The 23,344-nt window shown below is 40.2% G+C and overlaps 1 protein-coding gene across 15 annotated transcripts in view; it reads right to left on the minus strand.

Moving 5' to 3' along the window:
* Pdlim5 (PDZ and LIM domain 5) overlaps window positions 1-9,058 on the minus strand; it is a 180,792-nt gene extending 171,734 nt beyond the window's left edge. For 10 of the 15 annotated variants that reach the window (XM_052730479.1, XM_052730477.1, XM_052730478.1 and 7 more), the window contains exons 1-2: window positions 8,932-9,057; window positions 5,362-5,501 (exon numbers count right to left, since the gene is read on the minus strand). In XM_052730479.1, coding sequence (XP_052586439.1) covers window positions 5,362-5,457 — 96 coding nt within the window. In that variant the 5' untranslated portion in view covers window positions 5,458-5,501; window positions 8,932-9,057. Of the gene's footprint in view, window positions 1-5,361; window positions 5,502-8,799; window positions 8,908-8,931 lie in introns of those variants that run through there. The other 5 variants (XM_052730483.1, XM_052730482.1, XM_052730481.1 and 2 more) reach the window with 2 other exon arrangements.
* Between the last annotated feature and the right edge of the window lie 14,286 nt (window positions 9,059-23,344).

Consider the following 23,344-nt stretch of genomic DNA (forward strand, 5'->3'; position numbering starts at 1 on the left):
AGACAACGGGTCAACTGCATATCCACATGCGTCCTACCCACCACCACCAAAAGGTCTCAGAACTAACCAAAATAAACCACAAGCTTCAACCAGCCCTCTCCATTTACATGAGTAATACTAACCCCTAAGTAATGAAAACCCTTCTCTGCTGAAGTCTAAAGTGCTATTCTTACTTTGGTCTAGCCCTACAGTACTGTTTCTTCCATGAGATAAAAGACTCCTTCTTACCCGTAAAATTCTTCTTAAAAATAACTTCCCTACAAAACTAGTGTTTGATCAAAGCAAAGAAGTTTAAAATTCTTTAAAACGACTCATTTGTAATAAAATATGTTGATTTTTATTTCTTTACAATAGAAAACTACCTTCAGAATTATCTTAAGGTGGCTGATATTTGTGACCACAAAAGAGAAAACCACATCAGACAAGTCAGGATTCTGAGCTTCCCCCACTCCACCCCCACCAAGAAAAGCAATTAATATTTAAAAGCAGAGAGTGAACATACATGTGAAATACACATTATGTACTTACATAAACTAAATTACCTTTCTAACTGGGCACCGTGACTCAACAGCATTAAACTAACAATGGACCCATTTATTCAAAGCAAGATAGTTCTCTCGTTTCAGCTTACAGGGACTGAAGGGTGTTTCAGTCTGTCATCCAGGAGAGCAACTGCAGCTGGCATGTCTGGAGAAGCACTCACTGCACCCACAGCTTAACTGGGAGTCAAGCAACGGCAGTGCACTGAAAAATGACAGAAAACCTGGAGGTATTCAAATTCCATCCTTTGAGGACCATTTCAATCAATGCCTTTTGAAGAAGCCAATCCCTCCAAATACAAAAGATTTACACCCACTAAAACTGAAAAACACTGGCCAACCTGTTTGTCATTTCATCAAATACTGTCACATGACAGGGGTGACACACTACCCAGTACTGCAAGACTGTGCTTATTTCTTTACCATATTAATTCTGTATTTCCCAAAACTTAGTGCCTTCTAGGAGGAATGCCTATAACTTTCAAGTACATGAATTCCCAGCCAAGTGTTTCACAACTGGTTTTCTGTGATATATTCCCAAACTGAGTTCCATACTTGAGAAAAATGATCTATTTCTTATACTTTTAAAAATCCAAATGAAATTGTGTCTGAGCTTCTAACAATTTATTCTCCTCTAACCCTTGGAAATCAAAGTCAATAGAGTATTTTTTAAAAAAAATCTAACCTCATTCTGATCTCTTCAAGCAACTTCTAAAACATGTTTAGTGGAAAGCTGGGAGCTCACTGGAGAAATCCAAATGCTAGTAATGAAGAAAGATCCTCTGGGTCACACATCAGATGACGACACACAGCTACCTACTGCCACTTTGAGAGCTTGCACCGAAAGATGCTTCTACACAAAAAGTCCCTGTAACTCCACCAGGAAAAAACCAGGTTGCCAAAATATAGCCTTGAATTGTGCAACTAATCTCCTATTTCTTCTTATAAAATACACTGGCAAAGACCAACAAACCCACACTGCTACAAAGAAACCCATCCCCACATTCCATGGTTTCAGGGCTATTCCCATAAACACAGGGTCATAAAAAGTAGCCTGCACACTCCAGCAGCAACACTCCATTTTCAAGAGGAAACTGAAGACAATGGCATGAATGTGCTGTTGTCACAGTCTGAGCATCCTTTAGGAAAGTTAGCAGGAGCTGCCAAGCCTACCTTAGAAACGCACCCACAAAATATCACATATACAGATGATGAACCCAGCTCGGTGAAATGTTGAGTTTTTAGTTTGCATTCTTTATGAACCAGGCCAGGTTAGCATATTTATACACTAGGACAACTAAATTTCAGGGAAATCGAATGTCCAAGTCCTTGCCAGTGGCTTATTTACCTCACAATTAAGTTACTACCCCAATGTTCCAGTGTTCTAAGAAATGAAAATGGCCCTTTAGAGTTCAATACATCTCATCAAAGGAAAAACTGTATGCTTCTGAATTCTAAAAATAAAGACATACAAGCTTCTGGGTTTCTTTTCTTTTTTCCTTTTTCAATTTTAATACACGCTAAGTAAAAATAATAACAATATAATAATGACTGCCATATTCCCTGAAATGGAGGGATTTAATGTTTCAAGTCCCTAAATAACTTTCATTTCATTACATATTATTACGAAAGACAACAATTGAGAGATTTTAATGTACAAAACCTTGCTAAAATTTTCATATGCATCATTACATAAGAGAATTATTAAATTACACATTTTAAGGCACACTGTCAGGTTTTAACTGCTTCTTAATTCTATTAATTAAAGATCCTGGTGATCACAGAAAAATATTCCAGCAATTCTACATAAAAAAGCAGAGTAAGGGTGATCAGAGGGGTAATTAAAATAAGTAAGGCATTTGTGACATTAATAATCTTGACACACTATAAATGTTATTAGGCACAAATTTTCATTAGGCACTGTTATTGGGCATGTTGAAACTAAACCATACAAGGGGTTAAAAATAACCACTCTAAAAGGCCAAGAGCCTTGCAGCCCAGTTGAGCCAACATTCCCTCCTCTCCTCCCCTCCCCTCCCAATCCTGTCCCGTCCAGAATGAATTGCATGCCCCACTGCACAGGCCCAAAAAGGTCACCGGAGATGGCAGACACTTTTGTAAGAGAACAGAAATAACTCAGCAGCTTTGTTATCGTGGTCGCTTTTAATCAGTATGTTCAAAATCCTTTAATTAGCACTCTGTCTACACAGGGAAAGCACTTCTGAGCCAGGGAAGGGCACGCATGCATGTATGTATGCAGTGTTCCCTGTGTCAGCATCACAACAGAGCTAGCCCCACAGACTGTCTGCCAGGGAACTGAAGCACAAAACTCTGTAAAGCCTGGCACCATGCGTAGGATATGTATGCTTTACATCTTTATTACCAAACAGCAAGGCAATGACTGAGTTTGTCTCACTTAGGTACCAATTCACTTCTGGACCTTTTCTCAGCAAAGCCTGAAATATTTTAAAGTAAGGTTGGTGAGATGGCTTAGCAGGTACAGGGACCTGAGCTCAGTTCCAGGAACTCACACATGGAAGGAGAGAAGAGACTCCTTCAAGTTGTCCTCTGACTTGTACCCTGTACCAATGGCATGCTCGTGCACACAAATGAACACAAGTACTTACACGCACACACGCACGCACGCGCGCGCACAGACACACACGTTAACAATAAATACTGTAAGAAGCTTTTAAACTAAACAATTTTTAGTAAATTAAAATAGGAAGTGAAAAGTTAATATAAAATAATGTAAAGATAAATCCATAGGATTTCATTCTCATCACAGATCTTCAGTACAGAAATACTACCTCATGTGACTAAATTAAATCCTAACATAACACTTTCACATGGATACTTCACATTTAAAATTAAGCACAAAGTCTTAGAACTTACATATTATATTATTTAAATACACTTCCCTGAAAAATATGATTAACTAGAATCAAGAAAAATATCAGCAATAAGTTAAAGATAAGCTATTTGTAAATACGCTGCCAAGAAACAATGGAACTCGATTACTTAAAAGGGGATTTGTAATATCTGTAATAAGCAGGAGGCACTAACTTTTCTTAAACATTCAAAATCAAGTAGGATTTTACATAGGTACTAAGACAAAATATATACAAAAATATTTACATATACAATATATATATATAAGCATATGTAACTAAAAATATCAGGGACAAGTATTGTAGCAAATAACTATAATCCCAATACTCAGGAAGTTGAGACAGGCTTGAAATCTCCACCTATTTTAAGCCTGCTACACAGCATGACACTCTCCCAGAAGTCAAAAAAGTAAAAAAAGAAGAAAAGAAGGGAAGGGAAGGAAGGAGGGAGGGAGGGAGGGAGAGAAACAGAGGCAGGGAGGAAGGGAAGGAAAAAAGGAAGGAAGGGAGGGAGGGAGAGAAACAGAGGCAGGGAGGAAGGGAAGGAAGGAGGGACGGAGGGAGGGAGAGAAACAGAGGCAGGGAGGAAGGGAAGGAAGGAAGGAGGGAGGGGAAAAGGAGATGGGAGAATGGTGCCTCCAAGGAAACATGGAGAGAAAAGGAAGGTATGGGAACTATATATCATATGCTAATATTTTAACAAAGAAAGTTCATATGTATAAGAATATGCAACAAATCTCTAGAAAGTTATGCAAGTAGAAGGCTGGGAAGATGACTCAGTGGCTAAATATGCTCGCTCTGCAAGCCTGAGGCCCTGAGTTTGAATCCCCAGCACCCATCTAAAAAGCCAGGCATGGCTGTGTCAGTGGGCAGAGAGAGGCAGATCCCAAGAGAGCACACTGACCAACCAGACTAGTCAATGGTGAACTTCTGGTTCAGTGAGTTCCTATTACAAAGCAATAAAGCAGACAGAGATGAGGCAGATACCCAGTAACCTGTCTGGCCTGTACATGAGTGTGCACACCAACATACTCATATACATACAAACACACACACACACACACACACACACACACACACACACACACACACACACAAAGGAAGTTATGCAAATAAATAATAGCAATAATTCCCTTTTGGTGAGTGAAACTGTGTCTGCTATAGTCTCAATTAAGTAAAAATTGTAATTACTCCTTTCTCAGAGTCATTAAGACATTCTAAGCCCAGACATATGGTACACACCTCTACTCTCAGCAGTCGGGAGTTAGAGGCAGGTATATCTCTGTAAATTCAAGGCCAGCACGTATGCGCGAACCACATTCAACTAATCCCAATGAGGTAAAGAGTCAAATCCCAACTATTCACAGGCAATCTAGCTGGAGATCCACACCCTTCATTCTCTCCACAGAACTAAGTAACTTTTTTCCATCTTACTCATGACTGTTACCTCCACCAGAATATGAGGTGAAGAAATAATACCAAAACCAGTCATGATCACTAGTGTTAACAGATAGCTTTTGGAGCTGAAATGAGCCATTAAAACTTAATAGCACAATGCCATAAAGGTACTTTTGAAGAAACTAAAGCCCAAAGAATTTCCAAAACTAGGGGCAATTCAAAATCTTAGAGTTTGCTCCTCAGTTCGATGTTTTCTATTTTAGGTTTGTTAATATTAGAGAAACTGAAAACAAGCTGAACTGAAATAAAGTATCCTTGTTAAGTACCTTCCCTCTTCATCTTTATTAGATAGCCAAAGCTGGCAAGAGGAAAGAAAAAAACGCTCCCACAACTGTAGTAAGTGTGGTACAGATCGACAGAGAATTCAACAGCACAGTCCTGAGGGCCCCAGGACCAAACAGTGAATGAATGTTTGCAGTGACATCTGTAAACCTGAATGAATGTTTGCAGTGACATCTGTAAAGGTGGCTTACACTAGAGATGGTCAGGGGCATGTTGAAATCCTTGCCACCTTGGAGACGGAAACCCCAAGGAGCTGGGCCGACCAACGACACACTGTAGTTGCTCATGGTTCCAAGGGTTCAATGTGCAGTTCCAAACTCAATGAAAGAAACTACAAAAGAAAATGAGATGGTTAATAAAAACTGTTTATTAGAAACCAAATTACATACATCAACGCACTGCTCACAAAACTGTTCACTATTTTGGGGTGGGGTGAAAGGATCTACAGGCTATAGCTAGCAAATTCTTGATTAATTTCAGCAGAGGAAAAGGAATCTATAAGCCAGTTAACACTCAATTTTATACTCATGCCCATTCCCAAACTGCTAAACCAAATGTTGTGGAGTCTCACATACAAACTTTAATATTTTATTGGAGGAATTACATACTCAGACCAGAAGAAGATTTTATTTCAATTGTAATTCAACATGATTTTCCCATTCCCTCCATCTTGTGCATCCTTTTTTTTTTTTCCAAGACAGGGTTTCTCTGTGAAGTTTTGATGCCTGTCCAGGATCTCACTCTGTAGACCAGGCTGGCCTCGAACTCACAGAGATCCACCTGAACCCCAGTGTTGAGATTAAAGGCGTGCGCCACCACTGCCTGGCACTTGTGCGTCCTTTTTTTACTGTAGACAGCAAGGCACTTTAATCTCACTTACTTCAATTACGTGACATATTAAAGGGACTGCGGAACTGTTGGCTGTTTGTGTTTTCTAAATAATAAATTATTTGAAACTGAGATGAGCACAAACTATGCTAATTAAGAATTGTAACTCATAGCCTCTTCTATAGGAATATGGTATTTTCCACAGTTAAGAGAATGTAAAATGTTGCTTTAATCTCAGTGGGTTCAGGTATCTACACGTGCTTTTGAATTTGGTGTGTTTTAAAAAGTGAAAAAGTATATTAAGGCAGGAAAGATAAAGTTGTTGATTTTAACAGTTAAGATTTTTCTAAGCAAGTATGATCTGTGTCTGAAATTGGGGGTTTTGTTGTTCTTTGTTTCTGGGTCTGGGAATTGAACCTAAGGCCTTATGTTCACTCATATAGGCAATGCTAGGCTATACTGTAGAACAGGTGGTATTTTAGTCTGAATCTTTGTTTTCTTTTCTACTCATACATTATCCAGCAAAGCAGAGAGTAAGTCTCCAAAGCCAGTAAATGAGGCTATACTAACCATAACTGAAGTACAAGGTTAACCTTAAGGGAACTAAATTGGAGCCTTAGAAAATTACCATGATGCAGTCCTCCCCCGCTCCCCCACTCCCGTCTTGCTGCACTGAGGCTCATAATGACTCCAGGGTAGCTCTTTTAAAATTTACTTGAGAGTGTCCTATTGATAATTAGGAGGCATTGGGAAGAATGAAAGTTGTTCCTTCTTTAAAAAGAATAATATTAAGGACATACAGTTCTTCCACTTAAAAATAGGTAGGTGTATGACTTTATAACTTTGAAGACATTTGTTAAAACAAAGCTTTGAGAGTTGGAAATTATAGCTCAATGGTAGAGTTTGCCTAGCATTTATGAGACCTTAGGTCCAATTCCCAATACAAAAACATATTTCAGACTTCCTTTAGAAAATCTGAACTGTTAAATCAACCACCTTAATATACTCCTTCTTAAATCCACTCAAACGTCTAGCCATCATATCAAGTTCAGCAGCACATGTACCGCTGAGGAGAAGGTAAGCAGATTCCTTCTTCTCAAAAAGGGAAAATGACACAACACTTTAAAGGAAATCTAGTTCCTGAAGAAAAATGACTTCAGGGATAATGTGCACTGACTGCAAAGCTTTCCAGATGCAAGGGCAGTGCTAGACTACTGCTCAGTGACATTACTTTAGTACTGCAGCAGTAAGCAATGGCCATACAAATAGACTCAAAAGACACCAGAAGTCAAACTGTCAAACTGCAGGTGGGAAAAAAAATGGTAGGGAGTTAATAACATGCCACACAAAATCGCCTTCCCGTTATAAAAAGATCTCCGCAAGACCAGTAGAGGCAGTCTTGATATTGACATACAGTACAAATAAATCTGTAAGCCAACTGATACTTCACAGGCCACTGTCCTTTTTTAATCGTTAACTGTGCCAAGGGAAGAAAGAATGTGAAAGTTATGCTGAACTTCCTCCGGCTCCATTCTTCCCTAGGAGAGAATGTATTTTATGTGTGTATCAACCCACATCCATGTAACTTCCCTTTTCTTAGAGACTCCCTTCCTGATTTCTCCCATTCATTATTAAAATTTCTAGCACTGGCCAGGTCAGCCAGACCATAAAACCGGTTGTCTCTTCTCTAAATTCCCTTCTGCTGCCTTCAGTTGGAATTCATTTGTCTTAAATTATTTTGATCCTTAGGCAACAGCAATATTTTTATTGGCCTTTTCCAAGTCTCCCGCATGTGGTGATTAGTGCCCGAATCCTAAAATACCAACAGAACAGGCAGGAAATAACAGCTTATTCTGCTTTCAAACAAGTAAAAATGTTGGAATTTCTGCAGAGTTCTGGATTTTCTTTTAGGGACTATTTAAATTATGCCTTCCATCTAGAGCTAGCGAGGAAGGCTGGAGGTGGTTTCCCACATTTCTAAGTCAGATAGCTTCCTTATTAAGTGAAAAGGGGGAGAGACCTACTCCGAGTGACAAGCCCTTCAATTAAAGAAGACTATCTAGAGATTCTTTCTCTCCTACTGAGATATAATGGTGGGAGGGCTGAAGAACTAAGTCACAGGACTAGACGTTTCCCAGCTGAGGTTCACGCCTAGCCCTGTTGGCCAAATAAGGTTCCCCAGCCAGCAGTTTCCGTGGCAGGCGGGTTCAGACGTCCTCGGGTCAAGGAGGAGGACCTGGGATAGGATCCGGCGATCACACCCTAGACCTGCCCAGCCCAGCCACGAATTTTCTTTCCAAGTTCTGCCCAGTCCATACGCCCTTCCTTTTTCCACCCATTGTCAAACCCAACTGAAGCACCGTCTGCCAAAAGCCTCAACAAGTAAACCTGTTTCAAAACTCCGGCGACCGCGACAAATTTGTTAAGTGGGCTTTATTTCTGGACGCACCGACGCTCCCCCCCAACAGGTTACACAATTGCAAACATTTAAGGGAGGGGAAATCAACGCTTCTCCGTAGCCTGGAAGCCAGCAAACAAAGTAGCGCCGCTTTCCCGTGTGAGCGCACATTCTCCGCACGCCCGAGCCTCCGGGGGGCCGGTGCACCGGCAGGCCGAGGTGCTGCCCCCTCGCCGCCTGCCCTAGGTCTCGGCGGGCGCCCCCTGGCGCGCCCGGCTCTCCCGAGCGCCAGTGGCGGACAGCCCCGGCTGCGGGCGCTCCATCCCGCCGCGTGCCCGGTCCCGCGCCGCCCTGCCTGCCGGGGGACCTCTCCCACCTCCGCCACCGCGCGCACCCAGAGCACCTGAACCCGGGAGATGCGCGCCCCGTCCTCCTCCCGCCGCGCGCCCCTCGGCGCGCAGCACCGCGCCACCTCCTTCTCCTCCTCTCCCCGATCGGACCAGGACGCGCTCCTCCGCCGCCCGCCGCCACTCACCCCGGACCCGCTTGGCGCAGCCTCCGCCTCAGAGCAGCGCTGACAAGTGGCTCCTAATGCCTGCGCCGTCCCCTTCAGCCCGGCGGGGAACTTCCGCCTCCGCGCTCGCCCCGCCTCGCCCCGAGGCTGGCCACGCCCCCTCCGCTCCTGGCCACACCCCAAAGCCGGGCTGGGCGGGGCCGCGCCAACAAGGCTTAGAAGGCAAGTGGAGTCTCCAGGCTGGGCGCCGGGACTTGCTGGGGCTGGCTGCAAACGCCTCAAAAACAATTCCCCTGTGGAGTTTCGGTGGGTGTAGTCTCCCGGGATTTCGAATGGTCCCTGGCAGAGAGCTAGCCTTCCGCTTTTCTGTTTTGTGTTTGAGCGCTTTTTCACTCTGCAGAAACTTGAATAAACCCGCAGTTGGTCTGGCTAAAAATAGAAAGGGACTTTGGCTGAATCCCTGTCGACGCAAGTTCAGCGACTACCGCCTGGTTTTGTGAAGGACTTCTGTATACTCTGAGAAGTGCTTGTGAGGAAGGTGAAAATCGCTAACCCTAATAGGCAGAAGTTAAATCTGTCGTCACGCTAGAAGACAGCCATAGAAAGCAAAGGCCAAAAGTGATTCAGCCACTATATCCTCGGCTTATTTTTCTTAGTCCAAATCAACAACACATTTACCTAATTCTATAAAGTTGTTTAATTTTGCCCAGAGAATTTATTCACAAGCAAACACTAATAATGTTCAGTGAACGCTCCAAAAGAAACTTGCATTTTTCTCTTACTCTTTGAATTAGCTTTTAAAATGTTAAAAAGACAAGTGTTAGGCGAGTGGTGTATCAAACAAAAATAAACCGCAGAGAAGTCCATGACCATCTAGAGGTACAGGCAGAATTCTCGAGTAGGACCAAAGCTGATGATATAGCAGCCACTTGCCACATTCAGCCATAATCATTTGAAATGTGGCTACTGGGATTTTAGAGTTGGAGTTTAACGCGCCTTGAAAATGTTTTATGTCATTCTAATCAATCTAAATTTAGAAACAAGTAGGATAGTATTTCCATTAAATATAACTTTCAGTAGGATGACATTTCACTATACTGTTGAACATTTAGTGCCTAAATTGACATATATGTACTGGGTTTTTTAAACTTTTTAAATTTAAGAATATGTATGTTCATTACGTGCTGAAGTTATATTATCTATTTATTTAAAACAGGAAATCATAAACAACTGTGAAGTTATCAAGTAACTCCATAGTATTGCTTGATACTAACTGTATTACTTTATTGGTTCCAGATTCCTTTCAATACCAAAGTCCTTGGATGCTCACATTCCTCGTGTTAAATGATGAAGAGTTTGCATATAGACTATATATACATAGTCTGGTACTTGTAAATCATGTCTAACATGATTTACCTAACACAGAGTTAATAGTTATTCTGTTGCATTATAGAGAAAGTGACAAGAAACAAAGTCTGTACATACTCTGTATAGCCATGAGATTTTTCTAATAGTATACATCTGTGTGTAGTTGAATCCTCTGATTCAAAACTCCAGCTACAGAGAGTGGACCATACATACAAAGCAGGCTTGGCACCAAGTAAGTGTTAAATGATAGCTATATAAAACTTGTCTAATTAAGTGATTAGATTGGTGTATCATAATGACAAGTAGAGAACTTCAGCACCCATTATACATGTAATGTGTTTATGGTACTTTATGTACAGGTAATCTTATTTAACTTTTTTCAACCATGTATTTTTTCAGAGAAGGAAACAGACACTTGAAGGGCATGATTAAATTTAATGGTAGCTATGGGGCTGGAGAGATGGCTTAGCAGTGAAGAGCACTGGTTGCTCTTCCATATTGCTCTTCCATAAAACTGGGGTTTGATTCCCCCAAACCCACATGGTGGCTCACAATCACTGTAATTTCAGTTCCAAGAGATCCAATACCCTCTTCTGGCCATGAGGGCACAAGACACTCATGTGGTATATAAACTTATATGCAGGCAAAACACAATGCTCTCCCCAAGAGCCACAGACTGTCTAACAAAAACCCCAACACAAGGCATGAGAATCCTTTCTTGAGGGTCAGGGTTTTCAAGAGATTCCCAAAACATTCTAGGTTATTGTTGTTACATTTGGTTGCCCCCAGAAGTGGAAGGTAAGTCCTTACTGCTGAAAACACTATACGTTTCTGACACAGGACCCAGAGGACCTGAGCTAGATCTGACCCTAAAGCCTCCTCCCTGAGGACTAGTTTTCATGTTACCAGACGGCACCACATGCGAAATGCTGAAGAAAACATCCAACAGCCCCACCCAGCCCTGATGCCAATGAACTACAACAACAGCCAGCATGTCATGACACCCTCGCCATCACAACAGTGACACACGTACCTTGATGAGGACCACCAGCTCTCTAATTGTGCTTAAGATCCATCCAACAAGACGGAGATCACAGGTGCTGGAAACCTCGCCAACTGCCCAAGTCTAGTGAAGTCATGGATCTCGGAGGAGAACCTGCAACCCCCACTTTACTAAAACAGCATAGGCCCTAACTACACTCGATTTATCCTCATACCCACAAATAAGTATTTCTCACCCCTGTCAAGGAAAATTGCCTTTGCAACAGATAGAGACCATTACAGAAAACCACAACAGATCAAAACACAGAGCCATGGAGCCTAGTCCCAATTGGTACATCTACAACATAACTTCTGCACCTAAGGCTCATGGATCATTGAAGGAGGAGGAGGAGGAGGAGGAGGAGGAGGAGGAGGAGGAGGAAGAGGAAGAAGAAGAAGAAGAAGAAGAAGAAGAAGAAGAAGAAGAAGAAGAAGAAGAAGAAAAGGAAGGAAGAAAGAGAGGAGGAGGAGGAGGAGGACAATGACGACGACAACAACAACGACAAGGATGAGGACGAGGAGAAGGAGGGAGCACAATGATTGTAGGAGCCAGAAGAACAGGAAGTTTCCTGTGAGATTGTGTCTCCTAGAAATGTCAGAAAAGCTGCACCCATGAAGTCTTTCCAACATGGCTGCCTGAACATGACCTGAACAAAGATGGCAGCAATAGACTTGCTAGCATGGAAGCAGGAAAGCACTTGAGGCCCCACAACCTTAGACAAAGAAGTACAGGCAACTAAGGAATGCTCAGAGCAGGAGAACTAGCCTTCCGCAGGGAAGATCGCCCCAACTGGTTATCCAATACCAAATGGTCAGCTCTGAAAACATATACATACAAGTAACATACAGACTGAGCATGTTATATTTATATATTTAGAAATATATATGTATATATATATTTGTATATGCATAACAGTAATGTCTTAGTTTGGGTTTCTATTGCTGTGAAAAGACATAACTATAGCAACTCTTATAAAGGCAAGCATTTAATTCTGGCTGGCTTACAGTTTCAGTTTGGTCCACTGTTTTCATGGTGACACACAGGCAGACATGGTGCTAGGGAAGGAAGGAGCTGAGAGTTCTACATCTTGATCCACAGGCAGCAGAAGCAACTGTGTCGCTGGTCATAGCTTGAGCACAGGCGATCCCAAAGCCCGCTCCCACCAAGTGACACACTTCCTCCAACAAGGCCACGCCTTCTAATTGTGCCACTCCCTATGGGGACCATTTTCTTCCAAACCACCACAAATAATTAAAGTAAAACAAACCATGAATCTGAATGAGACCAGTGTTTGGCATGTAGGACTGTTTGGAGGGAGGAAAGAGAAGGGGGAAATGATATAAGAATATTATAATTTCAAAAAAATTTTTAAAAGGATACAAAGTTTGGGAGAGGTAAGGAAGGAAGGAGTGAGGGGAGAGAATAGAGGGTGGATAGGATCAAAAGACATTGTATGCATGTATGAGAGTCTCAAAACATCAATAAAAACATATTTTAAAAATACCCCTACACATGAAAAATAAAGTAATAAAATATTTTTAACTTAATGACAAGTAGCTGCCATATAAGTAAGCCAAAGAGTCTTACACCATAAAATACATTCTTGTCATCAGAACACACTTGCTGCTGTTAAATCAAGTAAACTGTCTAACTTAAAAGCCAAAGAAAGAAGAAAATCCATAGAAACTAACGTCTGAAGTCATGCATGTACAGACTGCAGCAAACTGGAAGAAAATAGATGTTCAGTTATTTGCATATGAGGGAGAGTGAACTTTTCCAAACCACATCCCAGAGGACAGATGCCTCGACTTGCCTTATTGTGAACGGCCACTGACCCATCTGACTCCCCTTGTTCATCCCCTTCAATCATAAATGGTTGGTCATAATTTGAAGGACAGCCTTTGACTTAACACTAGCAGGAAGAGAACTGAGTCATTGGGAAGCCAAACCAGCATCCCTGGACTTCTTAACTCTCACAGGCAAAGCAATAAGGCACTGGCCAAAGATGAAACCATATTCAAAACTCCACCAAAACCAGCTGGAAGAGAAGAAGGGAGTGGGGAATCAAAAGATTATCCAACTTGGCTGAAGAGTTTGTAGACTATTCTATCTAAATACAGTATTTACCTAAGTGTACAAATGTTTGCTTTAGCATTTTATTATCCAATAGATGACTCAGAACCTCCTGCAGTCCTTCAAAAATAACAGAAACTTTTAACTGCAAGATGACATGGCCATGACGAGTTTTTATAAACCAGCAGTCTCTTAAAAGTTTCTACATTACTCTATGTCAATTTGTCTTCTATGTCTCCAAAGCACTGGAAGAGTAGGACTGTTTAATGGTTAAAATCTAGAACAGAAGAGCAGCATGATCTAGTTTCACACTTTAATATTCCATATTGAGGAGAAACTGAAAACGTTGTGTTATTCTAATGCAAGCGAAGGCACCCTGAGGAATCTGGGGAGAAGGGCAGAATTGGAGCAGGTATGAAGAGAACAAAAGGAAATAAAAGGATGAGAATGAATATAAAACCAGACCTTCTAGGCAACAGAGGAAATGTACAACTGAGGAGGAAGGAGTGGTTTAAATTAGCTTCAGTGATCCAAGTCTCTCCTTACAAAGTGACATTAATAATTACTACCAAAGGAGAAGGAGTACTCTTGAAGAGACAATGCATCTTGCTGACAATTTCTAGTGAACAAAAAGACTGGATTAGTAAGTAAGTTATGACTAAGAATTGTGAATGAAAAAAGTGCCAAGGAGCCCTGCATCTGAGGTTGTAGGAGAGCAATATTCCTCATCTGCCCACTGTCTTCCTCAGTGAATTCACTGGGTTGTCACACAGTGTGGTTGAGAGGTTCAAAACCATGAAGGATTTTGGAGGTAATGTGTGGGTAGTAATTGGAAAGGCTTGGCAGAAGAAGATGTTTGGGGAGGAAGTCAAGAAAGAAAGAAAAAATAGACCTGGAGCAGACCTCACTAATTGGTTGTGGCAAGAAATTAATCTGCTGACTCATTAAACAGTCTCTCTTAGATTTATGTACAGTGGGTTTAAAATGTCACACCTTTCCACACATTTCTCCATCAAGGGGAGAGTTATAAGGACATAATTAACAAGCTAATGGACAAATGAGGTCTTAAGTAGTATTTTGGATTAGAAAGATCCTTGGGGAAACATAATCTTACCATGCTTTATTTATAGTAAAACCTCTCCATCCAAAAAAATAGTACCTCTGCTAAGGGTGTTTAGAATCCCTTTATATATGGGGGAAAAGCAAGGGAAACTGTTGTTTTCATTGGAAGGTATTCATGTAGGCACAGTAGAAAGAATTAAAGCATGACATTCTTTGCCAAATCTAAGGGATGGAGTGCTGAAAGTGATCTAGTAATTAATCAAAATATGATTCTAGAGTCCGGCTGCAGCCTGCCTGCAGAAGCCTTTCCTCCCTCCTCACCTCCATTCCCTAAATAATACACCCACTGATGCAGACCCAGGGTCCCACTAGATCTCTTTTGCCACCCATCTCAGCCTTTCCTTGCGGCCCATATCCATCCCTTTGTATCACCCACAGACTCTCAGAACCACTCTCTAATGGGGACCCTCAATAGCCTCATAGTCTGGGAATTCGTAGGTGACCTTTGTTGTCCTTTCTGTACTCCACTCCAGTCTCTGCAGACTTACTCTTAGTAAGTAACTCCTGCTGCAGCCTGCCCGCAGGAGCCTCTTATCCCACCCCATCTCCGTTCTCTGGGGGCCATGCCTCCTAGTGTGGACCAAGAGTCCCTTGATTCTTTTCCACTGCCCCGTCCAGCCTTTCCTCCTAGTCCATCTGATTCTTTGTGTAACTGCCAACCAACGGATGCATTTTCTACAAGGGACCCTGCTGTGGGATGGTCTGTATGTCAAATTGGTCAATAAATAAAACACTGATTGGCCAGTGGCGAGGCAGGAAGTATAGGTGGGACTAACAGAGAGGAGAAAGGAGAGAACAGGAAGGCAGAAGGAGTCACTACCAGCCTCCACCATGACCAGCATCATGTGAAGATTTCGGTAAGCCATGAGCCACATGGCAAGGTATAGATTTATGGAAATGGATTAATTTAAGCTATAAGAACAGTTAGCAAGAAGCCTGCCATGGCCATACAGTTTGGAAGCAATATAAGTCTCTGTGTTTACTTGGTTGGGTCTGAGTGGCTGGGGCACTGGCGGTAGACAGAGTTTTGTCCTGACTGTGGGCAAGGCAGGAAAACTCTAGCTACAGGACCCTATAGCCACCATACTTGGTTAGGATTCAGAATGGACAACAGAGACCAAAGAATAGAATGAATACCCAGCCAACAAAGATGAGACCAGACAGCTACACCAAGAAGTACTTCAAACAGCATAACTCCAGGTACCTGGGCCTCAGTGCAAAAACAAAAACATAAACAGCCAAGACAATATGCCTCATCCAGAAGCCAGCAACTCTACTGCAATGGGCCCTGAGAAAAATAATTTAGCTGAAGCATGAGACAAGGATTTCAAAATAGCAATTACAAATCTATTCAAGGCCCTTAAAGAGAATATAATAAATGCTTCCTGAAGACCATGAAAAGACAAACAGCTGAATGAAACCATGAAAACATTACATGACAAGAAGGTAGAATTTAACAAAGAAATAGAATCACAAAGAAAACTCAAACTAAAATAAAATTAAAAGTGAAAACTTAGGATGTCAAAAAAAAAAAAAACCTGATAAGTAGGCCTCACCAACAAATTACAAAACATGGAACAGGGAATTTCAGGTCTTGAAAACAAGGTAGGAGAAATGGATGACTCAGTCAAAGAAAATTTTAAATCTAAAAAATCCAGGCACAAAACAAGCAAGAAATCTGGAACACTACAAAAATATTAAATCTATGAAAAATAGGGATAGAGGAAGGAGAAACCAAAGTCACAAATACAGAAAATATTTTAAATAAAATCATTGAAGAAAAATATTTCCAATCTAAAAAAGAGATGTCTATCAAAGTACAAAAAGTACATACAGAACCCCAAATAGACAGGATAAGGAAAGAAATTTCCCAGGATACAGTATGATCAAAATAAAACATGTACAGAACAAAGAAAGGATACTAAAAGCTGTAAGAGAAAAACACCAAGTCACATATAAAGGCAAGCTCAACCAGACTTTCAACAGAGACTCTGAAAACCAGAAGGGACTGGGCAGTTGTTTTACAAGCTCTAAGGCACCACAGCTACCACCCAGACTACTATACCCAGCAAAACTAACAATAATAATCAATGGAGAAAGAAAAACATCTGAGGATAAAAACAAACAAGCAATTTCCATCTACCAATCCAGCTCTACAGAAGGGACTAGTAGGAAAAGTCCAGTCTGAGGAGGGGTACATAAGACACAAGGGATACATAATCCCAGAATAGTAAATAAAATGGAGGAAAAACCTCATACCACAACATCAAAATAAGATGAGTCACTAAACACTGCTCATTAACAACTTTCAATATTAATGGTGTCAATTCTCCCAATAAAAAGACACAGACTAACAGATTAAATTAGAAAACAGGATTTTACCAGGTGCAGTGGAACACACCTTTAATCCTACCACTTGGGAGGCAAGGCAGGCAGATTTCTGTGAGTTAGAGGTGAGCCAGGTCTTACATACTGAGTTCCAGAATAGCCAGAGGTACATAGTGAGACCTGTTTTGAAAAACAAAAAACAAACAAAAAGAAATAAAACAAGATCTGTCTCTTTGCTGCATCAAAAAACATAGTTCATCAATAAGGTTAGATATCACCTTAGGGTAAAAGGATGCAGAAAGGTATTCCAGGTCAATGGACTCAAGAACCAATCAGATATAATTATTTTAATATCTGAAGAAATAGACTTCCAGCCAAAACTAATCAGTAGAAATAAGGAAGGACACTATATACTTATAAAAGGAAAAATCCACCAAGATATTACAATTCAAATTGTTTGTGTACCAACACAAAGATACACAAGTTCATAAAAGAAACAGTGCTCCAGCTAAATCACATGTTGACCCTCACACAGTACTACTTGATGACTTTAATATCTCAGTCTTGCCAATAAACAGGCCATCTAGACAAAAACCAAACAAGGAAATGCTAGAGCTAAATAATGTCCTAAATCAAATGGACTGAGCAGAAATCTATGGAACATTTCCCTCAAACATTACAGAATATACTTTCATCTCAGCAGATGATGGAAATTTCCAAAATTAGCCACATATTAGGACACAAAGCAAATCTTATCAGATATAAGAAAACTGACATAAAACTGCATCCTACCTGACCACTGGGGATTAAATCTGGCTACCAAAAACAACAGAAATATTCAAATGCATGAAAACTTTGAAAAACTCACTATTGGTTAAATTGGGACAAGACAGAAATTAAAGATTTAATTTAATTAATTAAATTTGAACCTTTTCAGAGAGAGAAAAATATCCAAGGATAAAAACAAATAATTTCTATCTAAATTTGAACATTTTAATTAATTAAATTTTAACATTTTTAGAACTGAATGAAAATGAAAATTGAGAAAATTCAGAGAATAATAAGAACAGACTTTCAAAATCTGTATCCTACTAAAGTGGAAAACCTAAAAGAAATGGATAAATTTCTTGGTATATACAACCTGCCAAAATTAAATCAAGACAAAATAAAGAATTTAAACAAACCCATAGCTTCTAGTGGAATAAAAGCAGTAATTAATAATTTTCCAACCCTCCTCCCAAAATATCCCAGGGCCAGATGGATTCAGTACAGAATTCTACCAGACCTTCAAAGAAGAATTAATTCCAATATTCCTCAAATTATTCCACAAAATAGAAACAGAAGGAACATTAACAAATACTTTTCACAAAGCCTCTATTATTCTGATATTAAAACCATACAAATAGAAAATTGCAAACCAATATCCTTTATGAAAATAGATACAAAAAATTGCAAATTGAATCTAAGAATACATGAAAAAGATCAAGATGACTTCATCCCAGAGATGTAGGGATGTTAAACATACATAAATTGATAAATGTAATCTACTATAAAAACAAGCTGAAAGACAAAAACCACATGATCATGACCTCACTGAATGCAGAAAAGGCCAACACCTCTTCATAATAAAAGTCCTGGGGAGGCTAAGGATACAAAGGGCATACTTCAGCATAATAAAGGCAGTTTACATCAAGTCCATGGCCAACATCAACCTAAAAAGAGAGAACTCCAAAGCATTTCCGCTAAAATCAGGAACAAGACAAGGATGTCCAATCTCAGTACCTACTCAGTATAATACTTAAAGTCTTAGCTAGAGCAATAAACAGATAAGGGAGATCAAGAGGATACAAATAGAAAGTGAAGAAGTCAAAGCATTTATATTCGTGATAATATAATTTTATACATAAAAGAACTTAAATACTCCACCAGGATACTTCTGATAAACACTTTCAGGGAAATAGGATATATAAAATTAACACATAAAAAATGAGTAGCCTTCCTATATACAAAGCACAAACCAACTGAGAAGTCTGGCCAAGAACTTGTAGCTACAGAGGCCATAGACACTAGGAGAGGGCTTACTACTATAATTTTGACAAATTGATATGCTATCCAACTGCTTTCTAAATACTATCCTTACCTGTCCATCTCTCATCTCTCTGCTGAGAAGCTGCTTTTTATGGTGAACAGAGGTTAACACAGAGAACCATAAACAATCAAAGTGCAGAAAATGAGTGACTGAGGAGTGAACAAACATACCCAAAGGGAATGTTTACATACTTCCTCCCCACAAGGCTCAAGGAACACCATGGAATATGTTGTAACACCATGTTCCAATAGATTGTAAGAATCAGAAATAAGTATGCCTGCCATGGAACAGTGTCTTCTGGACATAACAGACAGTTGCACTCATGAACCTTCAATAGCTCTGGTTGACTATGAAAGATCTGCACAAGGTCTACCTAGTCAATATTCTAGTATGGAATGGGTGAGTAGGCTCACAAGGCCCTACTCCTAGTTGAGAAGCTACAAAGAGTCAATGGGTCCTGGAGGAGAAAAAGTAGGTTTTCAGGAGTAAGTCCTTGTTGTGCAGGATGCGGTGGACAGCATACACCCACATGCATGCAGTCAACTCTGGTTGGACTCAATAAGGTTTTTATTTTGGTGTGTGTGGGGAGGAGAGACAGAGACAGGGAGAGGGAGAGAGAGGGAGGGAGGGAGAGAGAGAGAGAGAGAGAGAGAGAGAGAGAGAGAGAGAGAGAGAGAGAGAGAGAGAACTGAGAATTTCTGGTGGCTATGGAAGGAGCAACCCAGGTAAAGTTGGGGGGAAGAAGTAAATGATGGGTTTGATCAAAATAAAATGCACAAATTTATTAAGGGGGGAAAGCATTGACATTCTAAGATAATTTCTAGTTATTTTATCAAGAGAGCAGAAACATCTCCTAGGAAATTTTAAATCCTCTATCATAGATATTTCAAAATCATTGACAAAGGCAGACAAGAATCAATCCCATCTAGAAAAGAAATTAGTTGATTCTTTACAGCTTGAACGAGAGTGTTGACAGTTACACATAGATCCAAATATAGTGCCTTCTGGCAAAGGAACAGCACAGAGCAGGAGGCAAAGGGGAGACACCTGACACCACTGCCTGTGTAACTGGAGCTGCCGTTTTCCTTGTTGTGGAGACAAATACAAGAAGAATCTAAGCAGAGAACAAACCACATTGCCTTGATTGTAGGAATTTCTTTGAAGATGACTTTTAAATGCCCTGGTGTGTCTTTTTGTTTGCTCTTTGTTTTTTTTTTTAATTTTTGCTATGGACTTGCCAAATACACAGAAAATAGAAATAGAAAGAATGTTATAATGAACTTCAAAACCATTATCTAGACTCACTAATTACTATCATTGACATAACAAAAGAGAAAATTTTATACATAGTTTTAGTTAAATAAAACATTATGCCTGACAAGATCTCGCAGGTTGTTTCTTACTTTACATAAAACAATAAGGGTTTTAGTTCATTCGTGTTGTGTTTAAAATTTGGTAAAGAAAGTACTTAACAGGTTCTTTTCAGGTTGAAATTCTCAGGGCAAATACATGTGAGGTGGAGATGTCCTTCAGTTAAAACTAAGTATGTTCAGGAATTCATTTTTATTTAGTTCAACTAGTTATGCCAAGATCCATTCATGCTAGTAAACAAGTTTGCTAGGTGATGAAAACCTAGGACATATCTTTGTTACTTCATACTAAGAAGGTGTTTATAAGACAGTCTTCAATCTTTCAGGTATTTTACATGAGGAAATGTGTAACTGGAAAATACAATTTACAACAGAACGTTGCTGATGTGTGGACTGAAGTAAAGAGAGAATCGAGCATTTCAGGAATCTCATGTTGTTAGGGCAAGAGACAGACTCTTCCCATGGATATTTACTGTTGTAAGGGATGGACTCTTTCCATGGGTGATTACTGTTGTGAGGGATGGACTCTTCCTATTGGTGATTACTGTTGTGAGGGATGGAGTTTTCCCATTGGTGATTACTGTTGTGAGGGATGGACTCTTCCCATTGATGATTACTGTTGTCAGGGATGGACTCTTCCCATGGGTGATTACTGTTGTGAGGGATGGACTCTTCCCATTGGTGATTACTGTTGTCAGGATGGACTCTTCCCATTGATGATTACTGTTGTCAGGGATGGACTCTTCCCATGGGTGATTACTGTTGTGAGGGATGGACTCTTCCCATTGGTGATAAATGCTGTAAGGGATGGACTCATGGGTAAGCACTTCTGTAAGGAATGTAGGATAGTCATAGCACCTCCCCTCAGCCCAGTGATTGACAGCACCAAAGGGCTGAGTTTCAAATCTTCCTTTTCAACATTCCTGGTTTCTGTTTCTTTGTTTCTGAAACACTTACAGAGGCATGTCACTGCTGTGATTGCAGCTTGTCTACAGGAATGCCATTTTATAGTAAAGTCCTCTATCTTGAGTGAAACTCCAAGGCACATTGCTGAACTGCAGGAAGAAACCTGATCAACTACTATTGACCCCTGAATATACAACCTAACCTTCATGCCATTTAGACTTGAATGCTGGCAAAACATAAAGTCAGAATTTTCCAAATGTACCAGATGTCAGAGAAAGAACTCTAGCCTATTTTCTCCTTCTTCCCCTAAAATGGCTAAAGAAAAGAGAGCTGGGGATATGGCTCAGGGGTAAAGCACAGGCTGTACAAGTGAGAGCACGTGACTATATATCACCAGAACTGACACGAGCTGAATCGTATTAGCAAGAATTGCATTTCAGACATACACCTATGCTAGATTTTAAAGATGGGGCCTCTCATCAGGGTGCTCCTGCTTCCCAAGAAAGTAGAGGATTCTTTTATGACCTATTCCTGTGGGGCATGGAGAAAGAAATTCCCATTTCTTGTGCTTTCTAAAATGCCACAGTGTCATATTTTAGGGTAAAAGGCCTGAAATTCCATTAATGTCTATTGATGCAAATTCTTAAAAGTTAAGTCTAAACAAAAGAAGAATGTTGGGAAAAGTTCATCACACCTCCCCTCTGTTGGTTGCTGACACCGTTGCTTGTGATGCTTGTCAAAAGGGGATTTCCTCCTTCACCAAAGTGGTTGGTTCAAGAACCATATAATACCAAGGCAGTGGGGATGCTAAGAAATTTTCTTGCTATAGCATATTTATATTAGTAATATCTCTGAAAGAATGACAGTTTATTATGATATGTACAAATAAAATATTGGATGTAAGTATTCTGGCCACAAGTAATTCCTTTTTTAGTTTTCAAATGTAAAGAAATCCCATGGTTAATTCTATGAAATCTAAATCAAACTTTTTGTTCACATCTATTTACCTATATTTGTTTTCTTGTCTATGCAATTACAACTATTGTAGATAATCTCTTTGAAGTGCCTATTACAGAATGACATAAAAATGTCTTACTGTATCAAGAGTATGTTATGTTTAGCTTAGAGTGGCTTATACATTGAACATAAATATAATTCTTATTAATCTCCATACTTTTTTCCTTATTTTTTTAAGTAGCAACGTGTGATAGGATATTGCTTCTTGCAAGTGAGATCCTTGTCAGTACTTGGGGGACGTGAGCAGTGAACAGCCTTTGGGTGTTAATTTGTTGGCAGCTTTGCTGTGTTGCCATGGTATGTTGTCAAAACACTGACTAGAAATTTTGAGACTTTTATTATGATACATTTTTGTTTTTATTGTTTATTAAGGCTTTTAATTAATGATCATACTCTTGGGTAATCAATAAAAAAAGGAAAGTAGGTTAAGTAGGAAAAGAAAGCAGTAGATGAAGAAAAGGAGAAAAGATGAGGCATGAACGGAGTAAGGGAAGGCATCTAGCTTCTGGACGAAGAACAAGCTGGAGAAAATGACACTCTGAGAAAACAAGATGGGTTTCAGAGCAGTACTATTATTGCTGGCGAGAGGTCCCCCAGAATCGCTGAGGAGGTGAAAATTCCCACGTGGCTTGAAGTAGCAGTAAGCCTCCAATTCTTCTTTTCTCCTCGTTGTCTGAAGTTAATTATGCTCCTATTTAATTATTCCTTATCACAAGCTGCTAGGGCCTTTTCTTTCTTCCCTTTCACTCTTAAGGTAACAACCCCGTCACCCTAAAAAGGTCCTTAAGCTGAAAAGGAAGAGCTATGTGACACTGAGTGACAGAAGACAGAGATCTGAGGAACCCTCTGTCGATAACACATACTGTCCTTGCCTGAGCTGGGAGCCCTCTGTTAAGCTTCTGTGACCTAAGTAAGTAATACCCCCTTTAATAAAATGCCTCCCTCATGGCTTCCTAGAAGAAGATCAACAATCAGAAATAGAACCCAGACCTTCTGACGTCAGGTCCAGTGTTCTTTCCACTCTGTAGTGATGCCTATAAATACAAACATGTAAAGAAACTCTCCAGAGAAAATAAAGCTGAATTCATCTTCATGTAAACATGCCATAGAACCTTGATT

The sequence above is a fragment of the Peromyscus californicus genome, unplaced genomic scaffold (genome assembly GCF_007827085.1).
Source record: "Peromyscus californicus insignis strain IS unplaced genomic scaffold, ASM782708v3 Scaffold_9__1_contigs__length_137607984, whole genome shotgun sequence".
NCBI lineage: Eukaryota > Metazoa > Chordata > Mammalia > Rodentia > Cricetidae > Peromyscus > Peromyscus californicus.